This window comes from Alligator mississippiensis, chromosome 5 (genome assembly GCF_030867095.1).
Source record: "Alligator mississippiensis isolate rAllMis1 chromosome 5, rAllMis1, whole genome shotgun sequence".
NCBI classification, from domain to species: domain Eukaryota; kingdom Metazoa; phylum Chordata; order Crocodylia; family Alligatoridae; genus Alligator; species Alligator mississippiensis.
This window is the reverse complement of record NC_081828.1, coordinates 98367616-98389271: the sequence shown is the minus strand read 5'-3', so window position 1 is coordinate 98389271 and position 21656 is coordinate 98367616. Positions and strand designations below refer to the sequence as shown.

Below are 21656 nucleotides of genomic sequence, written 5' to 3'. Positions count from 1 at the left end.
TGCTTTCTAGCCTGAGCCATGGCAGGCATGTGCCTAAATTTCCTCAGTCCAGAGAGAATGTCTATATTAGGCCTGTGTGAAGTGGCTAGTATTTTATTTGGATTCGGCCGATTCAGGGGACAGTGATTCAATTTGGTGATTTGAATCACTGTCCCAAATTGTCTCGGCTGAATCAGATTCAGAAATTTAGCTGCTGCCAAGTCACCTGAATCTCTGAATTACGCAGGCCCCATCCCCTGCTTGCTCTCAATGGCTGCCCCAGCTCCCATCTCTTTGAAAAATAAAAAGCTGCACTCAGCAGCTGCTGCCAGGGGGGAGTGTGTGGGGGGGGGTGATCCCTGCTTCCCCCCATTGCCCCACACTGTGTGGGGGGGATCTCCCATGAGCCCCTGACCCCTGTCCTCTGTCCCAGCCCCGTCCCATGGCTGCTGCACCTGCCCCAGCTTCTGGCCCTTAAAAAAACCAACAAAGGCCCCCCCTCCAACTCCCTGGCTCCTGCCTGGTGTGTGGGGGGGTGATCCTCACTGCACCCTACTGCCCCACGGTGTATGGCGGGGCTCTGTTATGAGCCCTCAGAAGCCCTGAGGCTGCTTCAGCAGCCAGTGAGTTTGGTTTCTTTTTTTTTTAAGGGCCAGGAGCTGGGACAGGTGGAGCAGCCATGGGGGTGGGGGGAGAGTGGGTGGGGACCAGGGGGCCCATGGAAGAGCCCTTCATGTGGTGTGGGGTAGTAGAGATTGCCTGCCCCCCCCCCCCCCCGGCAGCACTCAGTGAGTTGGAGTGTTTTTTTTTTTGTTTTGTTTGTTTTTTTAAACAACTGGGAGCTGTGGCTGGGCGGGGCAGCCATGGGGGGAGGGGCTGGGAGAGCGGGCAGGGGTCAGCAGGGCTGGGGAAGCAGGCAGGGGATGGGGCCTGGCAGGGGTCCCCCCATGGTCTCTTCCCCCCCCTCCCCTTACTTACCAGCATGGGTCCAGCTCCCTGCTGCAGCCAGTGGTGACTGCCCGAATCACCTAAGCTCTCCGAATCTTTTCCAAATTTAATTCACAGACCTTTGAATTGATTTGGACCTTTTAATTGGTCCCCTGATTTGATTTGGATTTGGAGACTCAGCCCCTGAATCTCCTCCAAATTGAATCAGCACCTGAAGCTTCACACAGCCCTAGTCTGTATGGCTACAAACTGGTTTACACTAGCCAGGTTAGACTAACCTGCAAAGGTTGTTTCAATTCAGGGTTTTTGAATGTCTGTCCCTAGCCAAGGTGCTTTTCATAACTGACTTAACTACATCAGGATTTTCCAAATCTATTTATATTTCAAGGCTACTTAGTGAAGGGTCATACTTAGAAGTGTATTAATTGTGTAGTGCCCCTATGGCATTTTATACTTGTAAACTCAAGTTGCACAGCAGGAGTTGTATAGCAATTATTTTGGGGAGGGGCGGATTTCCATAAACTAAGTGAATGACCGAAGTGATTTTTATGACTTGCAAGCCTAAATTCAAGTTTCAGATAAGAAACCTAAACTATAGTTGTAGTGAGTTCAGTGAGAAAATACACCTTTACAGGTATACTTTAAGAGGACAGGAAATGTGTAGAAGTCTGTGACTAAAGTCAGCATACTCTTACATGTGTGCAAGTAATAATACCTTCCTGTGAAATAAGAACATCAAATAGAGGCCACATGATACTTAAGAGTGTAACATTTTAGTTGAGGAGAATTTTAATATGATTTCACTTGAAACCAACTTACGTAAGAAAATAAGTCTTGAGACAATAAAAACTGACTGGTCTGAAGGGAAAAAGAGCAAGATGGAGTCTGAAGATGTAGTGTTCAAGTACTGATCTTGAAGCTGTGAAAATGAGAAACAATTCAGTGCTGCTTACAGAAAATATGTGTACTGATAATGCAACTGAATAAGTTGCATTCATCTGTGAACCCTCAACAGGTGATATCTGGGCTGCCTACTAGAAGTGTACAGGGGTTGCTAAGATTCACTGAACTGTACTGACTTCAGACCATCAGTGAGAGTTCAGGGATTCTGCATGACGACTGTAGCAGTGTGCACATAGATTCAGTTTTGTGTGTGTGGTGGCATAGTTGTTTGTGTTACATAGAATAATGGCATATAACATACACATATATTGGGTGGAGCTGCTGATTGTGGATTGGCTTCAAGTGCATTAACCAGGAAGTTGTATTCTGGCCAATAATATCTTGTTTTCATCGTTGGGATTTACCAGGGGGGTGTAAATAACAAGTGAGAAATTCAAGAATCTGATGTTGCCAGTGTGCATCTAAGTGTGTCATTTATGATCTGCTGCTGAGACAACTACTGTTCACACCACTGATCAGCAGATAGTGCTTAGGGATTGTTAAAGCACAATTAACTCTTAAATGGAACATGAACTACGAACACAGATTACTCAGTGTCCTAAAATCAAAGTCTAACTTTATTAATACAACAAGTATTATCTCAGCAGTTGCTATATTCAGAGAGAGAAAAAACGCGTACTATGATCTCACCCAATCCCAAATGTTACTTTGCCTCACAGAAAAGACGACCACTCAGTTCCTGAAGCAAAGGGTAAGTCATTGACTGGGATGATCCAGACAGGTGTTAAAAGCTGGATTCATGGTGTAAATGATGACAATGACAACTGTGGCAGAAGGCCACCTCTGTCTCTCCCCAAAAACTCTGCTTTGTGACAATTTGGCTAATATGGGCCCTGCAGAGGGCAGACATCCAATCTCTTTTAGGTAACCTGAGTTGGACATATTCCTGAGGGAGGGGGCAAACCTGCTCCCTCTGCCTATGTGACTGGCATCACATACCTGGGTGAGGGGCTTGGGCTCTCTATTGTTCTGAGCAATGCCAGTCTACCCGGCAACCAGTGATGCCTTTCAAATTGGCTGGCTGGCAGCCAACAGGTGCTGGTCTCCAGTGGACCAGGTAAATGAGGTCATAAGGGCTATATAAGTTAAGGACTGCCCAGGAGGAGGGGTAGTAGCCATGATGAAAGTCCAGCTCTTCTCTCTCTGAGTTATCTGAAATTTTCTCTCTCTCTCTCAAAACTCATGATCAATGAACTGCCTGCCTCCAGAGGGAATCTCTATGTGCCTCTGGATGATACTTGTGAGTAATACCTGAGATCTAACTAGATATATAGCTTGCAGTAACTCCGATGTATGATCAAAGGCTACCCAGCCATGCCAGTTTGTTCTATGGGATTTCTCTGATATTGCTCTACCCTGTACCCTATTCCAAACCTACTCCTTGTAACCAATAAAGTTCTCCTTTGTACCTAGCATGGGAGACTTATTGAGAGTGGGTCTAGATTATGCCTTGGGGTCCCCTTTGTTCAGCTGACTGAGGGAGATCACTATTTGTGCTTCAGACTGAGGGAAGCACCCCAAATTCTTGGAGTGGGTTGGGTACCCTCAAGGACTACTAGGCCTATGTTTTTCAGGGGGTGCAGTGCCAGGATCAGGCCAGACCCTGGGTGGTGGCAGCACTGCCCCTAGGCTAGTGGGTGTGCTTCAGGAAGTGGGTCGGCTAGACATGAGGCATCCCGAGGGAGGCACTTGGAGCCTGGAAGGTGGTCGGGTGCAGTGAGGTGGGTGGCTCAGTGCAGGAGCACTCCCTATGGGCCTGCCACAATCGTGACAACACACTTAACTTTCTTGCTTCCACCTTTTTATGCTTTTCTTTAACTTGACTCCTTGCTTTTGGATTGGTCCATCTGGAGTCAGCATATTGTTCATATTTTATCCTGTTGGCATGTTCCTTTGTTCAACATCCCCATTATGAGCACACCTCTTAATTTGGCCTTTTTCCAGTGCCTTACTTTAAGCATTGTCCATTGGTCTCCTTTACCACCTTTCATTAACATATCCAATCATTTAACCCCTCTGATTCAGCTGGTTAGTGCCAAGTTCAGTTAATCTGAGCTAGTAACAAAACTATTACTATGTTATGTTAGAAAAACTTCTCACAGTGATAGAAAAAGGAAAGAAACATCATGCGAGCAAACTCAAGGCCATAAGCTGCTTTCAAGAAACAAGGCCAGTTGATATTGCAAACACCAGCAAAATGAAAAGTTCAGATAACAATGAGGCTATACAGATCTTTAGGCTGAATATAAAAGAAAACTTTAAACAATGCTATAATTTGCCACTCCATAAACAGGTGCAACTTTAAAGCATAAAATATGACAATCTAACCTAACACTACTATATTATTTATTATTATTATTGTTGTTTAATTTGCATCTTGAATGGTACGCTGGAATGTTTTTTGTTTTGTTTTTTGTTGTCATGATGCTAGTTATTATTTAACTACAAGACCATACATGAGGGGCGGGCAATTATTTGTAATGGAGGGCCACTTAGGGAGCTTTGAGCTGTTGCAGACCAGGTTAGTACCCCCTCCCTGGCCCACAACAGCTTACCAAAACTCCCTAAGTGGCTCTGTCCCAGGATCCGGCCCTGCATTGTCACTGCTCAGTGATCCCAGGGCCTCTATGGAGAATGGCAACCTGCATGGGCAGGGCACACTTAGCTGGGCAGATAGGGTGTGGCCATGTGTATGCATGGAGCAGTGTCCAGGAGCTTGGGCCCAGGCTGGGATCAGGATTGGGATCATGAGGCAGTGACAGCACAGGGCCAGGGCTCCCCACATGCCCTTGCCTGCAGAACTGGTGCTTATCACACGGAGATGTGTGGGTAGGGGTTTGTAGCTCTGCCTTGGAAGTCCTGGCCCCATGCTGTCACTGCTCCATGATTCCAGTCTCAGCCTTGGCCTTGACCCCACCTAGCCATCCTACTCCCAGATGCTGCTGCTCCCCACTCACCTGTGGCCCCATCCCATTTGCCTGGCCAAGCGCTCCCTGCTCACGCAGGTCCCAGGGCAGTCTCCATGGAGAACTTGTCTGCCTACTGTCTGTGGCACCTGTGGTAGTGGTTGTGGGGCGGATGGGCTGGGGTCCCTGGACAGCAGGATCAGATCTGGTGGCTCTGGTGGAGACTGACAGCTGGATGGAGCTGATGTTGTGGAGGCTGCTGGAAACTGAGTCCAGCCACTGTGCTGCCCCAGCTCAGCTGAGCACCCAGAAGCAGTGGAACCAGCTGCATGCACCACAGCCTGGGCTACCCCCCAGGTCTGGATTGGGCCCGGCAGGGCTAAGGGACCTGCTGCAGGCTGGATAAAATACCTTACCATGCCAGATCTGGCCTGTGGGCCGTATTTTGCCCACCCCTGCCATACACGATAGCAATTAGTCTCAACCTAATGTAGTTTGTGAAGTAGCCCTTCCTGTTTTTGTGCATCAGATCAGATGTGTACATGAAGTGGATTTGTCTGTTCAATTTTTCTTTTTTTCTTTTTGACACATTTGTCATCATTGTCCAAGATCACATGTATTTTGTGTTTTGTGGAACTTGTATTTGGTGACTATTTAAATGGAGGAGCTTTGTCACAGTGTTGCATGCCTGAGATTGTTACTGGCTCATAGAAGCAGAATTTTAAGAAAAATACATTTTAAATCTCCCCCAAAGAAACCTAAAGACTTTTATGCTAATTAGTATGAGTCTACTGTGGAATCCTAGCTTTCTCCTTCTCTACTTTAATTTTCTGTTTTACTATCTTGGACACATAGGGGCATCATAAATACAACAGTAGCAGTGCTATTTCTGTTACTACACAAGAAGTTGAGAACTTTAATTTGAGATGAATACCAAGTCTTTGTTGAAAGTCTTCGTTAGCAGTCTATGTAGAGGCTTGAGGTGAAAAGACAACTACCCTTGCTGCTGTAGAGGTGGTTCCATCAGGTCATACTTGTTTTAACATTTCTAATGAAGCTGAGCTGCTTTATTACAACCTGTACCTATTTGATAGAGAAATGGATGCAACCAGACTTTTAACAAGGCACTAAATTTAATGTGTCAAAAAAGTGTGAGAGTTTCAGCAAGATGCGTGGAAATAATTATTCAATTGAACAATGAAGCAGATGGTATTGCATGTGTCTTTTAGCAGCATTACAACTCCTGGGCCTCGGGGAGTGACGTTTGTATATTAGTGGCCTGTGCATAAGTAGATGACACTCAGAAGTGTACACACTGAGAATTCTTTGGAGAATAAGGCGGAAGCAGTATAATTTGGTACTGTTCTTCCTTGAGCATTTTCTAGGAGCACAACTGGAAGCAAGTTCTTGGGACAGTGAAGCTCTGTTGAAGTTTTATTGTTGAAGCAGAGGTAGACTTTTGCTAGCCACTTCAAAAGAAACCAAGAACCATAGAAATGTGTCTGTAGGCTTGGGACTTAAGTGAAGCACATTCTTTATGTAGGAGAAAAATCAGATTGCCTATGCTGGTATCATGAATACTGGCCTGTCTATAAATGATACTGCTAGCAGTCGTTCAGGAAAAAAAAACAGTATAGTTACATGCAGTATAGCTATTGGTTTTCCAGACTGTTCTTGGACAAGAGCAGCTCCCATGTGTTGTTTTACTATGACAATCAGCCTTCTGTCTTAAATGTTTGCCTTGTTTTGTCTGGACTTGTCAGTAACTGAGCTTCCTGATGACTTATGCATGGTGATAAAAAAGTGAGGGGGAAAAAGAAACTTGTTATTATATCTTATGATTTAAAAGCTACATTTAATAAATGTAGGCCTGCATTTAAAGCTTTCTTTGGGCATTAAACTTGCCAAGGTAACATGCTTAGAAAAAGCAACAGCAATAGTAGAGGCGGGGGAGCTGCATCTCCATTAAAAGTACTCCCTTAGCAAGGTAGCAAGAAACCTTCTTGTCTGTCCCTCCCTGCCCGCCCCCCCCCCCCCCCCCCCAAATGTGAAGCTCCTCCATATGGCAAAATCCCCTTTTGCAGTATTTGCCCCCTTTTGGGGATGCTTTCTCTTTTTTACCTTTTCTTCCTTACTATCTCTTTTTTTCTTTTATTGTAGTATTATTTTTATATAAGGTGTACTTGTAGTGAAAATAGAGCTTGTAGATGCTTTTACAAATGTACTTTTAAGTTTAAAAGTAAATTGTACCATGTAACAATGTTAGCAAGGGCAGGAATCTCTGTAGGGAGGGGGTCCCTGAATGAATGGTGGTTGATTGTGTAACACAGTAGCTAGTCTGGATAAACAAGTTAACAACCGGCAATTAACACCTACAAAACTACAGGCCAAGAAGAGGAAAGAATTAATACAGAGCCAGGAACTCCCTGAAACTTCACTGTTAAAGGTGCGGAAGCCCAGGTTTGAACTAATCAATGCTGGAAACAGACTCTTAGGGCTGAAATACCCCCTGATCAACCACTTCCAGAGCTCCATTCATCACAGCAGTGAATTGATCAAAATTCATCAACAGACTCCCGAGACTGCAGGTACCTGTGGACGTGACCCCTGGGGCTGACAGCTGCCATCCAGCAGCTACCAAGAGGGATGTCCTTTGAGGTCAATGATCCCTGGATTGGGTAAGCCCGAGAATTGGGGAGTCACCAAAGTCCTGCCAGAGAGGGATAAAAGGCAGCGAAGAATGATCCCCAATGGTGCCCTATTTGACCTGACCAGCACCCTCCCTGTCCAGCCAGAAGGACCAGCCAGTGGCCCCCTCCTGAAGCAACATCGCACTGAAAGAAGCCTCAACTAGCCATTGACAGCGGACTCCAGTGCTTGGGGATAGGTATAGCTTGACACCGGTGCTTAGTGTTCATAGCTAGCTACTGTGAGTGTGTGTGTGTGCACATGAATGTGTGTGTGTTTTGAGGGGATCAGCACCAAGGTTTATGGTCTGACTTTTTGCATCCGTGCAATAAACTTGAATTTTACAACGATCCTGTGAGTTGGTGCTTTGTAACCAACAGCAATACCAGGTATTACTAAGGTGAGCCATAAAGTCCTCATCTGGTTTTTGTTTTTTTTTAAGCAGAAACCATGGATTTCCTATCAATATATCTGTTTCTAGTTTTTTTTCTAGTTGTGACCCTGGAGCCTAACTGACATACAGATAGGCAGAAATTAAGTCCACATTTCAGCTGAAATGGACAAGACTGCAATATGGCTTTGAGTTTGTCATGGTTATTAAAATTAACTTTTAGGTGGCCTTTTTGAGTATCTGGATGAATTCTTGAGCCATTACCTAGTTGTGCTTGCTTCTTGTACCTCTGCGAATACTGCAAAAGTTTACTAAAGTTGGAGAGGTGTTCGGGATCTTAACTACTTTAAATAACTAACATTTTGTATAACCATAGTGCCTAGAAGCCATACTTGTAGAGTAGAAGGACAGGAGGATCAGAATCCACCCATCCATCCTAATCTGGACAGAAGACAAGGTTAGATTAAATAAGTCTAGGATATTTTAAAAGTTAAAAGATAAGTCAGTGAAATGATGATTTTGAGGCTGGGGCCAGGGAAAGGCAAGTGTCATTCTAGGGTATATAATAGAATTGTAACATGTCTGATTATAGGAAATGATTTTTCTCTTCTACTCAGTGCTGGTGAGGCCTCACGTGGGCTATTATCAACAATTTTGTGCAATTGATTGTAAGAAACTTGAAGATAATGGTGAGGGAGCCCATAGAAGAGGCAGCAGAATATTAATGTAGTACATAATGTAAGGGGCAAGGTTGAAGGAAATAACCTATTTGATCTTCTCTCCTCTGAAATAAACTGATGGACATATGTGTAGAAAGAAGCAACATGTCATTAGGAAGAATAATACACTCTTCCATGTATCTAAGAGGGAAGGATAGAAAATAATTTGCAGCAAAAATTATTCAGAGTAGCTACCAGGAAGAACATTTCTAGCTAGCAAAGCTTCAAAGAAAGCTATTGAAGGAATGTTGTATAATCTTTAACGGTAGGTGTTTCAGAACAAGTTAAAATTACACTTGTATCAGGGGATGATCAGTCAAAAGTATCTGTTGCAGCAGAGTGGAATGGATTAGATCAGTGGTGCCCAAACTTTTTGTCTTGTGGGCCAGTTTATCATTGCCAGGTTGGTCGAGGGGCCCAGTCCTGGTGTGCAGCATCTGCCTGCCCGAATCCGGATCCCAGTGCATGGGGCTTATAAATTTGGTGGTGGGGGAGGGGTGGCAGTGTTAATTGCCACAGCTCTCCTCCCGCCAGATTTCCAGAACTCTGAGGAACCCCATGGACTGGATGACATGACTCTGTGGGTGGATTTGGCCCATGGGCCTGGGTTTGAGGACCCTTAGGTTAAGAGTGAGCCCCACATGGGATTATGTAATCTGAGATTCTAGGAAATTATTTACAACTTTTGTTATTCAACAGCTGCTTTGCAGGATTATTAGTATTCTTGGAGACCTAGTAGCTGTTCTATTCAATGTTGAAGGAGATTATCTGGAGCTGTGGGGGGAAGAGTCTGGGAAGGGGAGGAGAGGTTAAACTGATGTGAGGTTCCTTTCTGGAGTAACAACAGTTGATTAAAGGATTCTTTTGATGCTTTAATCTATGTGCTGTCAGGGCATATTGATGCAAGGCAGTAAACAACATGTCTTTTGATTTTTATTGTGCGATTATCCCTAACTCCAAAACATAACTGCTGTGACTGTAGGAAAAAAAAGTCTGATGTTCTATTTGGATTGTTATATTTGTTGAAAGCCATGTCCAAATTTACTGTATTTGGAACATCCCAGGTACTGAAAATAGTCTTTAGCTACTTTGTGTTGATTATATAACTAAGGACTGTTTTAACTGTTGTAACCATCTGGGGGCACCACAACTTTGTTTCCTGCCCCCGGTGGCCAGTCCTGGCTTGTTGGCCCTCCACTTGTTCTGAGGTGTCTGCTTGAATTTTTCCTGCTGTGACTTGATAGTATTGAAATTGTGGAATAGGCCTCTCAGTCCTGTAGAAGAAGAGCAACCTTAAGCATCTCTCTCTGTATGCCCAGTTCTGAGTCCTCTTTTGCCTGGTCCCTTATGGCCCCATGGACTTGTCTCCAATCAGCAGTTCAGTTCAGATGGGTAAAAAATTGGCTGACGGGGTGCACCCAGGGAGCAGTGGTGGACGGGTTGTACTCAACCTGGCGAGATGTAAGCAGTGTGGTACCCCAGGGCTCGGTCCTCGGGCCCGCACTGTTTAACATCTTCATCAGCGACTTGGACGAGGGGGTGGGAAGCACGCTGTCCAAGTTTGCTGATGACACTAAGATGTGGGGCGAGGTGGACACACTTGAAGGGAGAGAGAGGCTGCAACTAGATTTAGACAGACTATAAAAGTGGGCAGACGAGGATAGGATGGGGTTCAACGTAGACAAATGCAGGGTGCTGCACCTCGGGAGAAGGAATCCACAGCATACATACAGGCTGGGGAGTTCCCTTCTTGGAAGCACAGAGGCAGAAAGGGATCTTGGAGTCATTATTGACATGAGCTGCCAATGCCAGACCGCAGACAACAAGGCCAGCCATACCTTGTCATGCATCCAAAGGTGCACCTCAAGCCAGTCCAGAGAGGTGATACTCCCCCTCTATGCGACTTTGGTCAGGCTGCAGTTGGAGTACTGCGTCCAGTACTGGGCACCGCACTTCAAAAGGGATGTGGCCATCCTGGAGAGGGTTCAGAGGAGGGCCACCCGCTTGGTGAGAGGGCAGCAGGACAGGCCCTATGAGGAGAGACTGAAGGACCTGAACCTGTTCAGCCTCAGCAAGAGGAGGCTGAGGGGGGGCCTGGTGGCTGCCTACAAGCTCATCAAGGGGGATCAACAGCTAATAGGCAGAGCTCTTTTCTCCCCAGCGCCACCTGGGGTGACAAGGAACAATGGTCATAAGCTGATGGAGAATAGGTGTAGGTTGGAGATCAGAAGGCAATATTTTACAGTTAGGGTGGCCAAAATCTGGAACCAACTTCCCAGGGAAGTGGTCCTCGCCCCTACCTTGGGCATATTCAAGAGGAGGTTGGACGATCACCTGTCTGGGGTCTTGTGAACCCAGCATTCATTCCTGCCTGTGGCAGGGGGTCAGGCTAGATGATCTGTTCAGGTCCCTCCTGACCCTAGCTACTATGATACAGTGGAATGAATTCTTCTCAGTTTGGTTCCCTGAGCAAGCTGGGACAAACCAACTTGGGTCAGGCTGGGATGAATACACTGCCTGGTAATCTTGACATTGCTTCATTCTTTCAGTGTACTCTTAAAATTTGCACCACATCCCGCTCCTGTAATCAGTCCCAGTGGGCCTGGCCACACTTCCCTCAATACAGCCAGGGTGCCTTTTCCCTGGCTCCTCTCTGGCTTTCACTCTAAACTGCAGTGGCTATTCCTGCCATAGCCCTTCAGGGCCTAATTACAGTCTCCAGTTCTTAGTACTGCTTCTATCAGTTCTCAGCTGGGGGATATTGTCTCTAGCTCTACCTGGGTCAGAATGACCCTCTCTGCCTCTGGTGCTAGGTTTAATAAGCCCACGTTCTACCTCCTGTTATATCTATCCATGAAGTAATTTCTCTTCACTATAGGTAAGCTTTACTTATGGTACAGAAAGCTTCAGTATTGTGCAGCTTACATGCATGAAAGTAAGAGAAATGTACTCCTTGTTGATTACTCAAATAATCCTGAGAAGTTTGGTCTTTGGTGCTGCCCAGTTAGACCTAATGAAGAAATAAGCTTGCTACACTGTATTATCCTAATACTCCAGGGAATGTTTATTGGAAATGGAATGATGGGGCTGAAAGGGACCTCAGAAGGTCATCTAATCGTGCTTTCTGCTCAAGCTAGTGTCTTCACTACCTAAACCATTCCAGACCAATGCTTTTTTTTTTTATTCATTGCCTGTAAATTCATACCTTTTGTCTAAAGAATCTGTTCAGTGAAAAGGTCATGACCTGAAAACTGGTATGCTGCAGTTGGGAAATAATAAATATAATCTGTATGTAAAATTGAGGATCACTAAATTGTTAGTCAAGGGTTAGTTTAAAAGCAATGTAATTGTAGCAGGGCACTAAGATGTGCTTGCTCCTACAGGCTAAAGAAGCCTGGCCAGGGAGCTCCCCAGCTGCAAGTTGCCAGGGTAACAGCCTAAGAAAGTAATTGGCCACACCTGCTGATATCACCTGACTGGCAGAAGGCAGGGTTCCAGGATATATAAGCCCAGGCTGTAGTTAACAGAGTATGCACTCTCTCTGGCAATTGGTGGGGAAGGAGTTTCTGTCTGCAAAAGCTACTTATGGCCTGGTGCTGCTTGCCTAGCTCTTCTGGTACTGCCTACTCCGCTATGTAAGTGCTACATAACTACAGGGAAGCTCCTAGGTAACTAGTCTAGGGGCATGTTACTCTGAGTGGAAGTTTGTCCACTTAAAGGGGCATAACATTGTTTTATTGCTAGCATTTCAGTTATAGCCTAGGGGCTTGTGTTTGTTTGCTTGCCCTGGAGAATTGGGGTGAGGTTAGAAGGGGAGGCTTGGAGGCCTCATTAGTGCATAAGAGAGAAGGCATGTGATTTGGTAGAGCCCTGAGCCCCAGAGGGGTGCAGCTAAGGAGGTACACAACCAGGTGTATGGGGGAGAGGTACAGAGCCAGGCATCTGAGACAATTTCATGCCTGCAAGTTGCAGAGACACGGGAGCCAAAGGGCTTGATGCTAGGGGCATATAGAATTGATGGTAGCAACACCTATGAGGCATAGGATATATGTATGCACTACCCAGTATAGCTGGACACATGAAGGGCAGCCTCCTGCTTAATGAACAACTCAAATATTTATTAACAAGGCATGACTAGTGAGATCAGCAGGTGGACTGCCCAAGTCAGGTGGGTAGGCTGCACAGAGGTCAGTCTTGGGGCAGCCTCCTGTCACGGTATTGGAGTATAGAATGTGTATATTGCATACTTGGGTAAATGAGATTGGACAAAATATTATTAGACTTTTAAACTAGCTGGGAACAAAAATGGCATGCATTAGAAGATGATCCTTGGCAGCTGCTTCCTAAACTTTGATGAGTCTGTGCCTCTTGATATGGGATTGATATCTGTTTTAACCAGACAAATAGAGGGAGAAACTGATAATAAATTCAGGGTGCCTAGCTCTGCAGGTGAGGCAAAATCCCTATCCATTCAATTTACTTGATCAAAAGTCTGGCAACTTGGCACTGCTCTAATATACCATAAAGCAATTGGGGCATATATGATTGTGGCTTAAAAAAAAAAAAAAAGAGCTGAAATATGGTATTCTTAGACATATGCCTTTATGCAAATCCAAGATGGTGTCATTTCCCCCCCCCCCCCCAAAATCACCATGGGTGGGAAAGACCTCTCATCTTAGATTCATATACAAAAGTGGGAGAGGGGGCAGTGACTCTGACTCTGAGCCATAGCAGCCTCCTGCCCCCCCCCCCCCCTATTTGCTCTCCACAGCTCTTGCCTCCCACGCCCCCCTGCAAATGGCCTGGCAAGGGCTGAGCTTGCATGTGCTGTGCTTTGGGAAGGAACAGTGCCCAAGCAGTATCTGACAGAAAGAGGGAGGGGAGAAGAGACTGTGCAGAGTGGAGGATTCCAATGTTGGGGTGGCAAAAAGGCTGAAAAGCCTAGAAATCAGGGGGCTGAGGGCAAGGGGGGCACCTGACCCCCTTCCTTCCTGCCATTGCTTTCACTGCTGTAGTTGGGGTGGGGGGGGGGGGTGAGAATCCAAGACAATCATCTGATAATTAGCTTCTATATTTGTATAAATTAGCTATAAATTTCTGTTGTCCATATACAGAATCTAATTGGAGGTTGTCTTTAATGTTAAGGTTGGTTTAAATTTTGAACAAATACAGTAACACACAGTGCCTCTATTTCTGGTTTCTTGTTGCTGTTGGGGTACAACCCTTCTTTTACTTGGGAAGGGAAATTCCAGGCTAGCTAAACTAAAAATGATGATACCCATTAGTTAACAATGTTGACTGTACCTTAAATCTGAATACCATAAAGGTGATAAACATGTTTATGGTGGCACAAATGCTGAGCTGCTATACTTTGTTGCAACCTGTGAAAGGAAGATGAGTCATAAGACTGCTGTTTTATTGCAATGGATGTCTATTACTTCCGTGGCAGAAGAGTATGGGCAGCCTGAGCTCCTTGCACTCTCCTGACCTTCTGGGCATGTGCCCTGGAGGCTTGAGGGGCTCTCAAGTCACCAGACCACTTGCCTGCTTTCTTCACTTACTGAGGGGCACTCCAGGGAATCTCAGGGTGCCTTTCCGTAAGCAAACAACGTTCTTTTGGTAAATGTGATATCTTTTATTAGACGAAATCACTGGAAAAATTGTTCTTTACAAGCTTTTGGGCAAAAACACACTTCAGACACGGGGGAAAAATCTGCTGGTGTTTGTATGATCTCCTGGGTGGATTAGAAGCTTAAGCCAATACGCAGAATTCAGGTTTGTGAAAATGCAAATGTGTGGCAGGGAAGATCACGGGGGACATGAGTTAGTAGGTGTGAGATTTTTGCCGGGGGGGAGGAGGGAATATTGACCTGGTGATGCAATGTAGTTGGTAAAATGTAGAGAGGTTACCTGGAGTTATCAGATGGCAGGCAGGTTATGATGTGCTGTAAATTCAATGTCTATATTTAATCCATGGTAAAGTTCATAAGATGGGAACTTGGGACTTCCTGCTCAGCCAGAGGTTGGGCATGGGTCTGGCTGAGTGGGGAAAGTGGGGATTATCCCCTCCTAGCCAGACCCAGGGTGTTGGTAAGGCTTGGTGGGGCAGGGGTGGAGGAGGAGGAAAGGGTGGGGAATAAGTCTTCCCCACTTGGCTGACTCGGTTCCTTGTCTGGCTGGGTGGACTAAAGCTGGTTTCCATTCAGTTAAGACATATGCCCCAGTGATTGCTGGGGATGGGTTGAGCTGAGTGGGGAAAGCAGGGGAGATCACATGGCCCCTTATCCTGCACCATCAAGGGTGAGACCGGATGATGTGGGTTTTATTTCATGAGCCACATCGGCTGTGTTGCAACACATCACAGCACAGCTGATCTGCTTTGCTTGATGATGTCCACTTCTAGCCTTCGTGTTATACTCTATCTTAGGAAGAATGCAGCTGGGATGCTGCAGTACTTGGCACTGTAATGACGGCACTGGGGACAGGGTAAAGTAAAAAAGTAACCTGCTCTGGAAACATAACACTGTACTTTTAATTTTCTTTTATATTGCTCCCATGTACTATCAAAAGAGGACAGCTGAAGCTATTATAATACCTGATAAATGCATTCAAGTGCAAAATATACAAACTAGTTTAGTTTATATTTGGGTTTGTAACAGGCAAGAGGGAATGATCTTTCAAGTAAATGGGAAAACAAATGAAACAGCACCTGTTTTTAAGAATTCTGACCTGAACTGTTAACAGTGTTAGTCTCTTTTATTTTCTCTTGTGTTAAAACAGATTTTCACAACACTGCTTTCGAAGCTTGTACATATATGTGAGTGATAATGTTGGCTACAAATGTCCAACTCGGGATCCTTAAAATTCTAGTTTATTAGGCGGATTGAAACACTGTAATCATAAACCTTGGGGCTGGTCCACATACACCCCCACACCCCCACCCACACACACAGTAGCAGGCTACAGAGTCAGGTATACCTATCCTACAAGCGCTGGAGTCTGTCGTTGAGGCTTCTTTCAGCGTGGTGTGATCTTCCAGAAGGGGGTCGCCGGCTGGTCCTTCTGGCTGGACAGGTCTGGGGGAGTTGGAGATCAAGAGGGTGCCACTGAGGGTCACTTTTCACTGCCTTTTATCTGTCCCTGGCAGACTTTGGTGACTCCCCAGTTTTCTGGTTTGCTCAATCCAGGGGTCATTGACCCTTGTGGGACTTCCCCCCCTCAGTGGCTACTAGACAGCATCTGTCAGCCCCAGGGGTCATCCGCATGTACGTGCAGGTTTGGGAGTCCGTTGATGAATTTAGAATAGGGCTCTGGGAGTGGTCGATCTGGAGATATTCAGCCCAAAAGTTGGTCTCTGGTGCTGATTAAGTCAGGCCAGGGCTTGTAGCCCTTGATCAGTGAGGTTTAGAGATTTCCTGGCTGTTACACTGTCTTCTATTGAGTTCAGCTTCCAGGTGATAATTGCTGCCTGCTTCCATGTTACACATTCAATCACTGATTCACTCATTCTTTCAGAGGCCAGCCTGATTGATACAGGGAAGAGCAGTTTGATTCCTGCCTTTGTTAACAATGTTACAATGTATAACTTACTAAAACACATTCAGTTGAAAGTTGAAAGGTGAGGAGTATAAAATATAAGCTACAAATGCCATGGCACACAAATAGATAAAAATACCAAACTACAAGGGGAGATACAAAATGCGCACATACAAATTTTAAAACATAATTCCTTATCTTAAAGTGAAAGAGAGAGGAAGGAAGAAAAGGTAGAAAAAGAGAAACATATCCAAAGAGGGGAGAGCAAATGCAGGCAAGAGGAAAAGGGGGCTTTCTGCTACAGTATAATAAAGAAGGAGTGTGGTTGTTTTAATGTGGTTGGGGGGGGGGGTGTCTGTGTACGTGTGTGCGTACATGCTTTCCTTCATGCGTTTCAAACTTTCAATCTTTGGAATGAATCTTTTTATGAAGAGGAAAGGAGAAATGAGCCATGAGTAACGAGTGTAATTCAATGCAAAAACATTTTGCCAAACTGAGACACAGTTGAGATCCCCTGATTAGAAAGAAACTGCATGATGGCCTGTATTTCTCAATGTTGTCTTTTTTTTTAAATATTTTATGACTAGCTAAACAGAGTATACTCTCCACAAGAAGATCTTTCTCAGAATTTTACCTTGCCAAGAAGTAGTCTTATTGTATTATGAACTGAGTTGCTACGTGAAAAGGTGTACGTTTCAAATTGACTAAGAAACAGAAGCTTGCTTACCTTGCAAAACTAAGTTGACTTGCAAATGCCATAATTAAATTGTGCTACTGAGGATTTCAATATGAAATTGCTCAAGGCTGTTTCCTTACAAATGTCCCACACTTGCTAGGTGAACATTTAATTAAAACAATCCTAACACCTTGTGACATGCTTGGGTCCCAGATGCCACCTGGGTATGCCTCTGAGATACTTTCAGATCTTTGGGGTGCCCTTCTGCCTAAATCTCCCTTGCCTGTCTGTTGCTTGATCATTGAGAACCAATTGAGATATGACAGAGGCCTGTAGTGCCTTAGCCTTACCTGTTTCACTAGCCCTCAGCAGCTCTTGGCGGAGGGGATTCTGACAGCTAGTAGGATCATATTCTTTGTCCAGTCATGTGCTCAGAAAAGATGGGTCTCTCTTCTGTTGAATGGCAAGCCTGTATGGTCAAATGCTATGGAATCTCAGTTCTCACTGACAAGAAGCGAGTAAAAAGATAAAATAATATACAAAAACCAAGAACAAGCACAAGAAATCACTCTCCATATATTGAGATACAGGCAAAGATATGAGAATAAACAAACAAAAAAGATACCAGAATAATAAGCTGTTCTTACCCCGCATCTGAGACCCAGAAATCTCCCCACATCCAGCTTATCAGCTGGGGACTCCAGTGTTTCCTTATACCCAGGAAAAACTGAAGACTCAACTATGCTCTTGAGGCTAGTTTAAGTGTAGCTGCCTATCTAGCTGGCTGATGCACATCACCTTTTCAACTCTAGGGGGACTCAGACTATTCCAGTAACTTTGTCCCCTAACAGTACACTCTTACTGGACTACAAGATTTTTTGTATTTTATTAACACCAGGGGAATGTGTGCATCTTTTCAGACATGGACATTCACTAATCCAATATATTGTCTCTCAATTTCCTTGTACTGGGAAATGTTTTTCTCATTTCAAGGTGTTACTTCAAGCTATATCTTGTTCCTTTTTAAAATGTAAATGAGTCGTTGTCCGGGTGGGTCTTTCTGGCTGTAAACACTTTTGTGTCAGATTCTGGTTGTTGCTTTTCAGCCTTTCCTTGAGTGCCCCCCCCCCCCCCATTGTTTATTACTTGAAAGTCATTATGTTGTGCAGTCCTGTCTCTATTATAACATAAGATGCATTTGATATCAAATACCACAGTGCATATAAACATAAGGGCAGTAAGGCTAAATAGAATTTGATGTTGCCTATAGGTAGAGGCTACGCACTGGGGCTTTGTGAAATTTTGCTGAGTGTTTTAATTTTCAGCTCGAAACAACAAAATCAATATGAAACCAAAAGCTTTGAAACGTGCCCTTTATTTCATTTTAAAGCAGTTGAAATGTCTTTAGTTTTGAAGCAGCCCAGTGGCAGGAGGCAGGGGAGAGCCAGGGCTTTGCTCCTAATGGCTCCAGAGCCCCATGGAACTCAGCCTGGCGGCAGGAGGTGGGGCACCACCTTGTCTCTCCCCACCTCCCACTGCTCGGCTGTGCTCTGAGCAGCTCTGCAGCCCCATGAGCTCAACCTGCCTTCCCAACACTGCTGGGCTTCTCCTTGGGCTCAGCCTGTGGGTCCCAGGATCTGCATGCCAGATAGTAGGAGGCTTCTGCTGCTGTCTGGGGCCAGTGGAAGCAGCAGTTTGCCTGGTACCAGGTGCGGGCTGTGCCCAGTGGCCTCCTGTCATCCAGGGGGCCCATACCCCTGGATCTGTGCGCTGGATGACAGGAGGCTGCCACTGTCAGCAAGTGTCATGAGTTTTGCTTTGAACAATTTGAGGTACAGTTTCCCAGAAACCTCTGCACTTATCTCCTTGAAATTTGGCAGGCTTCATGTCCTCAGAAGGGGCTACCATCCCTGCAATTTTCACCTAAATCGGGCAAGAAATTATGACGTTTTAGGCATTTTTTGATTCCCCACTATAGCCTATGGAATGCTTTCAAAGCATTTAAAAAATGAAACCAAATAGTGCTTTGAAACAAAACACTGTCCCTTGGAAACAGACATTGAAATGAAATGATGGTCTTTTGGACTTTTAAAATTTCTGTAAGATGCTGCAGGAACTAGAAAAGATGCTTGAGGGTTTAATTTAAATTATGCAAGTCCTGCCAGATCTTCCACTGCTGCTGGCTATATTATTTTGATTAAAGTCTAGAACTTGTAGACTTTTCCATTATCACTGGGGAAACTTTAAGTTTGGCTTTGTCACCTATGGAACACAATTCTAACTTTTTCTGGAAAATGAAATAATATTAAACCTTATAATCTGTAAGCACAATAATACCAGTAACTATTCCAGAAAGCTATTTTGTCTCCAACCGAATGAGGTGTATTACATATGGGGATTCAATTTAACTAGAAACTGAAGTATAGTGCTTAAAGCAGTATGTAATAGCTGTAGTTAGGTGCATTTGTAAACACTTGTCTCCTGAGGCTTTTTGCTTGTTTTAAATCTCTTTAGTATAAAGGGATCATGTGAGATCCAAACCTCCCTAGGTAGTATTGCTATCCTTTATTTCAAGATAGCTTCAAAATGCCATGAGAATAACAAATGAGATGTGTTTTAAATCCTGTCCTGAATAAATTGGCAGATGTGAGTAGACCTAAAAACAAGAGCTAGTGACTGCAGGGACTAAGGATTACATAGTCATGCCAAATTTCTTTACACAAAAGGTACCTTGCTTAGTTCTCAAAAAAGGCTTTGAAGAATATGTATATTAAGTAATGTGCTAATGCACAAAGCCATAATTTAAATGGTTGTCACTCTAAGTAACTAAATGAAGCCATGCTAAATATCACAACTGTTTATAGCTTTCTTTTCATTGATCAATTTTTATAGCAAAAGCTTAAGGAGGAGAGAGAGGCTAAACGAGCTCAACTGGATGGCAGACATGATTATATCTTGGCTATTGTTGCCTCCTGTGTGGATGTGGACAAAACAGAGGTAGAAGATTCTGTTCTGGAGGGTAACCAGGTATGTTCCTCCCTGCTGCTCCCCCCCCCCCCCCCCCCCCCCCCCCCCCCGGCGCGGCACGCACAACTTGTGGTTTAATCTGTTTTGGAGGATTATTATTTACAGTAACAGTCTACTTAAACATGTATGCATTGGGTTAACTATACTTGTCCTCTTTATTTCTGTGATTCTGAAGAGTGACTCCCTTTTCTTAAGTCAAGCAATTTTGTATGGCCAATTACTTAGCCACAAGAAATGATGTAGGTTCGGTAGTTTGATTCTTTATTTATAAACTTGAAACTTAATGGAGTACTTAGGGTGGCAAATTCCTTTCCATGTTCAGTAGACCCATTCATTCCATAGGTTAGTTCCATGCTGGGAGATTAAATAAAGTAATAAATAATGGTCAAACCAAGACAGTTGAGTCTTGTCCATCCACTGTCAAAATTTTATCTATTCTTTTTTGAATGAGTTGGATTTCTTTTGGCTTTGTAAAGGTAGTGAGAAATGCAATGTCTAAAGTAAATTGTCCAGAAAATGTACACTTTTTTGTGCAGGATGCTGACCTTGTTTATCATGTCTTATTAATATCTATATTGCCTAGAACTCATTTTTTAAGGTTACGTGGAATTTTAGAGAAGAGCATGATGACATGTTTCCTCAAAGTAGATATTGTTGTAGGTTGGCAGCATTTATGTTGGTGAATTAAAACAACCATTATTCCAAAGTTTCTTTTTTAACTACCTCCTTGTAGAAAAGCCTTATCTGTTACTGGAAGAGGTATAAAAGCAGCTCTTATTTTTCTACTGGTGTGATGATGGGAAAACTGGCTTTTTTTTTTTTTTTTTCTTTCCTCCACAAACACAGTGATATTAAATTCCTTAGCAGGAATTGCTCAAGGCTGTTGGTTAGCTACCTGACAAGTTCTAAAAAGAAATAAGAGGTTCTTGATAGCAAAACTTCATGCAAAAAAACCCCGTATGACATTGACCTGAATCATGGACATATCTAAGAATTTCTAAGGGGGGACATAAGCCATTTCTATTGGGATTTTGCAACACTATTTTTGAACACTTATCAAGGAGATGTTCATTTAAATCTTTTTAAGTTGTGTTGAAGAGCCTGAACTTCATTCTGGCTTCAATAGAACAAAGGTACAGTGCACTAATTAACTTACTAGTGTAAAGGGAGGGGAGGGGGGGTGCTGATCCAACAACTCTAGCTCTGGTTAAATGAAAAGATGGATGATGCATCTTGAGTTTAAACATGACCACTAGCATTGTTTAATTGCTAAACTGAGTACATGAATCATAGCATTATTTAATTTTTTAAAATAGCAATCTTAAAATCAATTTGCCAGCAATGTGAAAAGTGTACTTGTAATACAACTTCATCTTAAACAGATTGAACGGATTGATACATTCTTGGCCAGTGGAGGTCTTCGTCATCTCATGTTCTTCTATCAAGAAGTGGAGGCAGCTGAAACGGGTAAATTGACTTACTTATTCTACTAGTACTGTCCCACATGATCCCATTAAAATTGTTGGGCCTAGTTGTGCTCTATGATTATGTTAACTAGTAGCAAAAATGTTCAGGAAGTTGTATGTTCCATAGAGTAGATAAGCTGATGTTCCTTAGAAATCAGGGGTTTTTGAGGTACTTCCTATCAGTGAAGTTGATTGACAATTAGATAAATGATGGATTCTTGGGGTGCATCTACACATGTGCTTTAATGTTCATTAGCCTACTTCTAATGTACCTTAAAGCATCACTAAAATGTGCTGTTTAGTTAACGCACATTAGAATAGGCTAATGCACATTGCATGTCACTTAATGCACATTAA

At 43.9% G+C, this 21656-nt stretch overlaps 1 protein-coding gene across 8 annotated transcripts in view; it reads left to right on the top strand.

Moving 5' to 3' along the window:
* The window catches only part of DNAH5 (dynein axonemal heavy chain 5), a 278412-nt gene that overhangs the window by 33213 nt on the left and 223543 nt on the right, over nt 1–21656 (top strand). For 7 of the 8 annotated variants that reach the window (XR_009462504.1, XM_059728602.1, XM_059728606.1 and 4 more), the window contains exons 2-3: nt 19699–19833; nt 21216–21300. Coding sequence is in view for 7 of the 8 variants with exons in the window: in XM_059728602.1 (XP_059584585.1) it covers nt 19699–19833; nt 21216–21300 (220 nt within the window). In the remaining variant the exon portion in view is untranslated. Of the gene's footprint in view, nt 1–12134; nt 12230–19698; nt 19834–21215; nt 21301–21656 lie in introns of those variants that run through there. The other variant, XM_059728607.1, reaches the window with a different exon arrangement.